Raw genomic sequence first — 9,256 nt, 5'->3', positions numbered from 1 at the left:
AATGCCCAATATTTGACTAAACTCTTGTCTAGTCTAATATATCTGAATTGAGAGAAAGAAAGAAAGAAAGAAAGAAAGAGAAGGAAAGAAAGAAAAAGAAAGAAAGAAAGAAAGAAAGAAAGAAAGAAAGAAACATAATAACTGTTAATGCCCAATATTTGACTAAACTCTTGTCTAGTCTAATATATCTGAATTGAGAGAAAGAAAGAAAGAAAGAAAGAAAGAGAAAGAAAGAAAGAAAGAAAAAGAAAGAAACATAAGAACTGTTAATGCCCAATATTTGACTAAACTCTGGTCTAGTCTAATATATCTGAATTGAGAGAAAGAAAGAAAAAAAAAGAAAGAGAAAGAGAAGGAAAGAAAGAAAGAAAGAAAGAAAGAAAGAAAGAAAGAAAGAAACATAAGAACTGTTAATGCCCAATATTTGACTAAACTCTTGTCTAGTCTAATATATCTGAATTGAGAGAAAGAAAGAAAGAAAGAAAGAAAGAGAAGGAAAGAAAGGAAGAAAGAAAGAAAGAAAGAAACATTAGAACTGTTAATGCCCAATATTTGACTAAACTCTTGTCTAGTCTAATATATCTGAATTGAGAGAAAGAAAGAAAGAAAGAAAAAGAAAGAGAAAGAAAGAAAGAAAGAAACACAAGAACATAGGAACTGTTAATGCCCAATATTTGCCTATACTCTTGTCTAATATATCTGAATTAAAAGAGAGACAGAAAGCATTTAGCGGCTATCAAAAAAATAAAATCCCAGGACTTCAAGGGTCTGAGGAATGCATGCAGACATTTAAATTTGGGGCATTTAGTCATTAAACTCTTGTCTAGTCTAATATATCTGAATTAAAAGAAAGAGAGAAAGAAAGAAAAGAAAGAAAAGAAAGAAAGAAAGACTAACACAAACTGTTAATGCCCAATATTTGACTAAACTCTGTCTAGTCTAATATATCTGAATTGAGACCCAAGGAAAGACTAAGAAGAAAGAAGAAAGAAACATAGGAACTGTTAATGCCCAATATTTGACTAAAACCTCTGTCTAGTCTAATATATCTGAATTGAGAGAAAAGAAGAAAGAAAGAAAGAAAGAGGAAACTATCACTAGGCTCACAACACTACCCAAGAAAATACTAACAACACAGCCTCTACCAAAGCCTTGTCAAACTATCACAAGTCTAATATATCTGAATTGAAGAGAAAGAAAGAAAGAAAGAAAGAAAAGAAAGAAATACTAAGAACACAGAAACTACCAAAGCCTTGTCAAACTATCACTAGGCTCATAACACTACCCATGGAAATACTAACAACACAGCCTCTACCAAAGCCTTGTCAAACTATCACTAGGCTCATAACACTACCCATGGAAATACTAACAACACAGCCTCTACCAAAGCCTTGTCAAACTATCACAAGGCTCATAACACTACCCATGGAAATACTAACAACACAGCCTCTACCAAAGCCTTGTCAAACTATCACTAGGCTCATAACACTACCCAAGGAAATACTACTAACACAACCTCTATCGAAGCCTTGTCAAACTATCACTAGGCTCATAACACTACCAATGGAAATACTAACAACACAGCCTCTACCAAAGCCTTGTTAAACTATCACAAGGCTCATAACACTATTTACTAACACAACCTCTATCGAAGCCTTGTCAAACTATCACTGGGCTCATAACACTACCAATGGAAATACTAACAACACAGCCTCTACCAAAGCCTTGTCAAACTATCACTGGGCTCATAACACTACCCACTAACACAACCTCTACCAAAGCCTTATGTGTTAAAAGACATGAGAATAGGCCTAGTAAGACACAGGAAGATTGATGACACAGAGAAGAGAAGAGAAGGGAAGAGAAAAGAAGAGAAGGGAAGAGAAGAGAGAAGAATTATTACCTTTCCTTCCCTTCCCTTCCCTCTCCCTCTCTTTTTCCTCTTTTTCACATCTTTAAATTTCCCTCATACAATTCATAGGTTTTTTTTTTTCCTTATTATCTTAACACTTTCCCTCTCACCACATTCCTCGGTCTACTTTCCTCCTCCTCCTCCTCCTCCTCCTCCTCTTCCTCCTCCTCTTCCTCCTCCTCTAAGAGACACAAGCTGGCAAAGTGTCAAAGTGGTAGCCTCATAAACAGGGAAAAAGAGGAGGAGGAGGAGGAGAGTATTAGGAAGAACAGTAAGAGAAAAAAGGGAGGAAGTGCATTATGTGTGGAGGAGGAAGAGGAGGAGGAGGAGGAAGAGGAGGAGAGAAATGTGAGAGAGAATAATACAGAAGAAAGAGGAGTGAAGGAAGGAAAGAAAGGGAGAGAAGGAGGAAAAAAAGAGTAACAAAAATAATAATATGACACAAGACAAGAGAGAGAGATATATTTAGAATTGGCACACACACACACACACACGGCGGGAGAGGGAGGAGAGAGAGAGAGAGAGAGAGAGAGAGAGAGAGAGAGAGAGAGAGAGAGAGAGAGAGAGAGAGAGAGAGAGAGAAAGAAAAAGAAAGTACCTACCACTATAAACGCCACTATAAACACTTGCCTGCGCCATGACGGGTTGGGGCCGAATACCATCCAGGCCCCTCAAGCAAGCCTACCAGCACAATAGGCGGAGACGTAAAAAAAAAAAAAAAAAAAAAAAAAAAAAAAAAAAAAAAAAGGGATCTTGGCAACTTTCCAAGCTCACTAACATTTTTTATCCCCCACTGGCAGTTACAACACATGATAACCTGCTCATATGATGTGATGCGATAAGAAATGTGTGTTCAAGTCCATTAGGTAAGCAAGTCATGTGGTAAGTTGGATTTTGTCAGAGCAAAGTGTGTGTGGCTAAACTAGTTCGTAATGTGAATCTGTAGGGCAGAAAGTTTCCTTGCATGGTTGCCTTCGACGGCCTTCCCTTACCTTTTTTACGGCACTGCAGTGAAGCAACCAGATCAAGGCCAAAGATAAATGGAAGAAAACAGCTTGCTTTTATAGTCACCTTCATCCAACCTTGCTCTCCATCCTACATACACTTCCTCGAAACTATTCCATATTCTGTTTTCCACTCCTTTATACACTGTTCTTGCCAGCTGACTCTCCATCGTACCTAAGCTTGTCCTCTTTTCCCTTCCCTTTATATGTTGTTCTTGCCACCTAATCCCGCCTTCCTCTCCATCCTACGTACACTTTCCCTAAACTATTCCATCTTCTGTTTTCCCTTCCCTTCATACACTATTCTTGCCACCTAACTCTCCACCCTACCTAATCTTTCCCTAAACTGTTCCTTGTCCTTTTTTCCCTTCCCTTTATATGTTGTTCTTGCCACCTAATCCCACCTTCCCTTTCCCTAAACTATTCCATCTTCTGTTTTCCCTTCCTTTCATACACTGTTCTTGCCACCTAAAGCCATCTAAATATTCCAAGAGACATGTGGGCAGAGGAAGGGAGTATCACAACCCTTGCTTTCTTTCATACCTACACTTTCCCAAAACTGTTCCATCTCCTGTTTTCCCTTCCCTTCCTACATTGTTCTTGCCACATAACACCCTCTACCTGTTTCTAGAGACATGACAACAGTGAAAGGAAGTATCACAACCCTTACCTGATAGCCAAACCTTGTAGGCAATCTGTTACCCTGGCACGCTCCACTCATTACACAACAGACAGACAGCAAAAATACATCTACCCTTACTCTGGCACACACCACTAGGCAAAAGTAAGTGTATGCCGGTGACTCATGACCTTGCAATGCTGTAACTTGCATGGGGCAGTGGCGAGCCTACCCATAAAACCACTGGCACAGGGTAGTCGCCACAGAGCCTAGATGGTTGTTTAATCTCCTCTTCAGGATGGCGGGTAAATAGGTACCTGGGGAAACCTGGGGAAGGTAAACTGTGGTAATCTGGATGTCAGCACAGTTTGCCTTCCCCATGTGCCCATTTATCAACCAGCCTGAATGGGAGAGCAGAGGAAGTACCATGTAGCTATATGCCATTATAACATTCCATACGCACAATGCCTTGCTAAGACCTATGGTACTTGCCAAGACAGGAAGCCACACAACTGAGAGCCAGACACATGCTCAGCAGGAGTACCAAGAGTAGCAGAGCCCAAGTAGCTACTGGCTTTATGAGGCTTCTTACTACAGAAAAAAAAAATACTAATAATAAGAAGGCAAGGTGTGAATTATGTAGATTAATTTCTCACTGTGATGGCAAGGTGTGAGGAAGATTAAGGTGATTTTTAAACATATCAGGCTCCCATTACCACTATTTTCAAAGGCCACAGAGAAGATTAACCGTGTTTTCGTGGGTGGTTTTCCCTACCCAGATGCAGAAGTCATGTAAAACTATCACCAACATCACAAAACAGTCCATGAAGACACCCAGGAACTTCTACAAGAGGCTTTTCAAACAGGCAAACCAAGGTGCCAATATGTTTATAAGTATGGGATTAATTTCACTTCCCACTAGGATTTTTTTTACAGCATGTTTTTTGCTCAAGGGTAAAAACAAGAGCAACAATAACAAAAAAAAATACTAGACGCTGCCCCAAACAAAAATACAAAGAGCAAGAGGCCAAAAGAGAGGTCAATTTCAGGTGGAGTCTTGATACTCTCCTCCTGAATGAGCTTAAGTCGTAGGCAGGAGGATATACACATGAAGGAAGGCTAGCTAGAGTTAGGTTAGTGTCAGCCTGTCATGATGAGAAGAGACTCTGGGTTAACCCTTTAACAGTGGTAGGACTCTATATAGACACTCCAAAATTTCAGTCAGTCCGTTATGTATAGCAGATATATAACAACACTTCCAGACTGCCGCAGAATCCATATATAGACGATAGTTAAAACATCTCTTATGCAGCGTAACTATATTTATGCTACGGTGCTAAGGTCGGAAGTGACTGTATATAGACCATTCATTTTGAGGGAGCTGCTCTTCACATACTGCCGCCGTCTAAGGGTTAGTGTGTTGGTTAGTGAACAAGAGAGGCGTGGTGTCCCTACCTTGCCGGTCTTGGACTTGGTGTCGGCCTGGCAGTGGGCCTCCCGCACCACCAGGGCCAGGAGCTTCTCGGCCATTGAGGGGGAGTGGTGGGAGGAGGAGCAGGGAGAGGTGGTGGTGGTGCAGGTGGAAGGGAATTGGTGGTTGCTCTGTGAGGGAGGCAAGCAATAAACACAAGGGCTCAAATATGTGGAGAAATAAAAAAACATGTATGGTTCAACAAAAGACAAAATGGATATAACTATGCAAAGAAATATTTAGTGGAGAACAGAAAAGTGCAGTGATGAATATGTTCACTGTTGGTGGGGATAATTTTGCTGCAGTGGCATTCCTTGAAAAACTCTGAATGGAGATAGACAAACACAGCTTTAAGAATTAATAAAAAGTGTAATAATGTTTGTGTTTGTGAGTTAAAAAAATTAAGTTTAACATATAGATGACAATAAAAAATTAGGAATGCCACAAAAAATAATGTAAAACAAACTAAATCATTTCCAAAGGTTACTGAGAGGACTGAAGTTTGTCCTTGGGAAGTGGAGGGAGCCGGGTAGAGCAGCAGAGTGCAGTGATGTGCGAGGCAGTGAACATACAGAGACGGGGGGGGGAGAATAGGGGAGGGCAGCTTGACAGCAACACATTACTCAATAAGAACAGTCAGAACAGCAATAACATTAACAATAATAATAATAATAATAATAATAATAATAATAATAATAATAATAATAATAATAATAGTGCCTGCAACAGAAATCATGCATAGGTAACAAACATGCAAATAAATACTAAAGTTACTTACACCTGTGCCTTCAGCAGTGACCTGCTATCTTATCTCTGACTTTTAAGTGCATCCATTTAACAAACAAAAACTTGATAGAGCATTACTTCACTAAGCAACATTTATTAAAGAAAATCTATACCACATTTTTCCTAAGTAAGTTGATAAAACATGTCAGTACGTACTTCAATACCATTCATCCATCCCCACAAATATATTGGTTATCAAAGTGCAACAACTCCGAACCTTTAGTAAGTGCCTGTAATATATTTGTCAGGGTGTGTTTACTCAGGATCCAGAGACCCTAACGCTTGCCACAAGACTGCCAGCCAGGCTCAGGTTATCAGGTCTCATGCTGGCAGAGGCAGATGACTGACAATGAGGGGCTGTCTTTGCCACCCTTGAATATTATGTCTAATTGACCCATAGTATCAGAACTGGCCAAAGGCAGATTGATGTGGAGGCAATCCGGGAAAGGAGTGATAGAAGCCCTGAGTGGTATATAAGTGATTTACCACAGTATCATAGTAAGTAGCAACTGAACGATCAAAATAAAGGGCTGAACATAACCTTTCTATATAGGTTACACTATTTATATGATCAGCATTTCTCATCCAGTCTGGGTGAGCCCACAGTGGCCCTAAATATAGGTCTAGTTTTACACTCTACCATGACCATAGAAATCATGAATTGTGGGGTAGCAAACCAGGTGAGTGAACCACGTGAGTGCACCCTTTGCATGTAAATTACTGGTGGACTGCATAACATTCATTGCTTCCCACTTCCTCCTTGTGCTTTTACTCAGTCTGGTCACATAATACTGAGCGATGATGTAACACACACACACACACACAGCCTAGATACCCACGATTGTCAAGGGAATGCACAGCTGGCTGAGGGATTAAATGACGAGTTGATTGCCTGATAAGCACTGATAAGCACTGATAAGAGGATACAGTGAAGGGGGGCTAATCTTTCCTTTATTGCTGTTTCTTGTTATACTATTTTTGGGTGACTGATGTATGTAATGCCAGAAAATCTAGGCGTGTCTATAATAGCTAAACTTAGGGTAAAGTACAAGGGATTTAACAATAATGGACAGGCCTAAAAACATCCCTTGCATTACACTAACTCAGATAGCGGTAAATCTTAGGAATAGCGGCTCCTAGCGGGTGCGCGTTTGGGCACGGTGTGGTGGTAATTACCAAATCTCTAGCACGTACAACGGGGTTTTGACGAGTGGACAGGCGTGTTTAAGTCACAAGGGGTGTATTTTTCCACGCTGGCCTCACGATTTCTTTCAAGTCGATGGGCGATGAGAGTGCAAGCTCTGGGGTGAAGAAAGGGAAGAGCCCGCGTGGAAAAATACACCCCTAGTAACATAAACACACCTGTCCGCTTGTCAAAACCCCGTCGTATGTGCTAGAAATGTTGTAATTACCACCACACCGTGCCCTAAACGCACACCCGCTAGGAGCCGCTATTCCTAAGATTTACCCAGATAGCAACTAACTTATGCATAACAGTGACTAATTAGTGAATGGAATGGACTTGAGTATTTATAACCCAAGAGTAGTCAAGTAACTGGGTAGTGAGTGTGTCCTGGCTTCCTTTACTATGAGTATTAAGAGTAATGCATTAATATTCATGATGGCCAACCCGTGAATGGTAATGGCTGCCAAGTGTGAGTGAGAAGAGAGAGTGAGTTAATGTTAGAGGCTTGTTAGAGAGAGAGAGAGAGAGAGAGAGAGAGAGAGAGAGAGAGAGAGAGAGAGAGAGAGAGCAAGGAGAGACAGACCAGTGGAGGTGAGAGGTTGGAAGAGCAGAGACAGACCAGGGAAAGTTAGAGATAAGAAGAACAGACAGAAGAAGAGGAGAAACAGGGGGAGGAGAGAAGTAATGAGAGGAACAGAGATGAGCAAAGACAGTGAGAGATAGGAAGACTAGACAGAAGAGGAGAAACTGGGGGAGGAGAGAAAAGATGAGAGGAGAGGAACAGAGATGAGCAGATACAATGAGACAGGAAAATAAGCGAGCCAGAAGAGATGAGACAGGGGAGTCGGGCCGGGGGAAGGAAGAAGAGCAGAAAGACAGAGAAGAAAGAAGAGCTGACAGGACCAAATGCAGGAATTAAAGAGACAGAGACAGACGGGAGGTAAAGAGAGCCAGATGAGATATGAGACAGGAGAGAGAGGCCGGGGTGAGTTAAGACAGGAAGAGCAGGAGACAGGGATAAGAGACGACAGACAGGAAGAGGAGACCTGAGAAGAGATGAGGCACTATGAAAGAGACAGAAACAGTGAGACAGGAGATAAATACACCACGAAGAGACAGGAGAGACAGGGAGAGATGCGCATGAGCAGAGAGGGAGCAGCACCAAGCTTCCTCAGACCCCCTCAGCACTCCAGAGCCTCAGCACACAGGCACGTCAGCACACTCCTATTTACCGTGTCGTTGGTCGAGTTATCCGAGGCGAAGTCAGCCATCCTTCCCCTTACACACACACAAGGGCACAGCCGTCACCTTTGCGAACACCTTGGCGCTCACCGGGGGAGTTAGAGGTCCAGGTAAACAATCCAATTTTCTGCCGCAATTTCTCGGGATTTTCAATAGACAGGTGGATGGCAATTAGTCTTTGGAGTTCAGGTAGAAATAATCGTTTTGGACACTTATTTTGGGTCTCGGGATTAGTCTGTGAACGGCTTTAAAACACCGTCACTGATGCTCTTTTGTTTGCGGCCGAGGTACCTGAGATGGCTCAATTACGCAACCTGTCGAGTCCTCGGGCAGCCTGATTTACGTGGCCCCCATGACGGCAGGCGAGAAGGGTTGCTAAATAACCAGTGAGGAGAGACAGGATAAAGCGGCGCCCCTCCTGAGACACGGTTCAGGTGGTACTAACCGGCCGGGCCAACATTACTGGAACCATGGCACGACTGCCACCGCTCACTATACGCCTCAACCAGCGCCCTGCTGCCCTGCTGCCCCTTGGCCACCCAAGTGTGCCCCAGCTGTGCCCACTGACGAGGCAGCACTATAAAAAACAGCTCGCCGCTCCCTTCGGGGCTGGCCAGCGCCCCGCACGCCCTCCCCGCGCCTAACGCACCGCCCTGCCCCACGCCAGTACTCGGCTCCACCCACTCGCACCCCATCAGTGGGTGTATAAATGAAGGCAGCTTGTTTATTATAAGGCTAATGAGGGGTTTGTGTGGCCCCGGGGCGGCCCATCCCACGGCCAGCCCTGGCCCTGCACGTGCACGTGCGGCGGGCGGCTGGCGGCTAACTGGCACCTCGACCCAGCTGATTGTGACACGTGACGTGATGCAACCAGCAGCCTGCACGGCATTTGCTGGCACGTACACGTCCTGCAATGTAGCAATGCACGTGACTGGTACAGTCACGCCGGCCCCTGATTGACTCCCGTGACGCGGCGTGTGTGGCCCCGCACGCCGCGCCCGTCCGAGTCAAGGCCGCACGCGGCCATGCACGTATC

The 9,256-nt window shown here is 43.4% G+C and overlaps 1 protein-coding gene across 1 annotated transcript in view; it reads right to left on the bottom strand.

Moving 5' to 3' along the window:
- The window catches only part of LOC126996829 (calcium-binding mitochondrial carrier protein Aralar1-like), a gene marked incomplete at its 3' end in the record, with an annotated part of 83,650 nt that extends 74,395 nt beyond the window's left edge, over positions 1-9,255 (bottom strand). Inside the window, 2 exon segments of the mRNA XM_050857699.1 lie at positions 4,991-5,137; positions 8,211-9,255. Coding sequence (XP_050713656.1) covers positions 4,991-5,137; positions 8,211-8,249 — 186 coding nt within the window.
- Between the last annotated feature and the right edge of the window lies 1 nt (position 9,256).

This window comes from Eriocheir sinensis, chromosome 11 (genome assembly GCF_024679095.1).
Source record: "Eriocheir sinensis breed Jianghai 21 chromosome 11, ASM2467909v1, whole genome shotgun sequence".
NCBI lineage: Eukaryota > Metazoa > Arthropoda > Malacostraca > Decapoda > Varunidae > Eriocheir > Eriocheir sinensis.
Note: the sequence above shows the minus strand (reverse complement) of the source record. Positions and strands in the feature narration are given on the sequence as shown.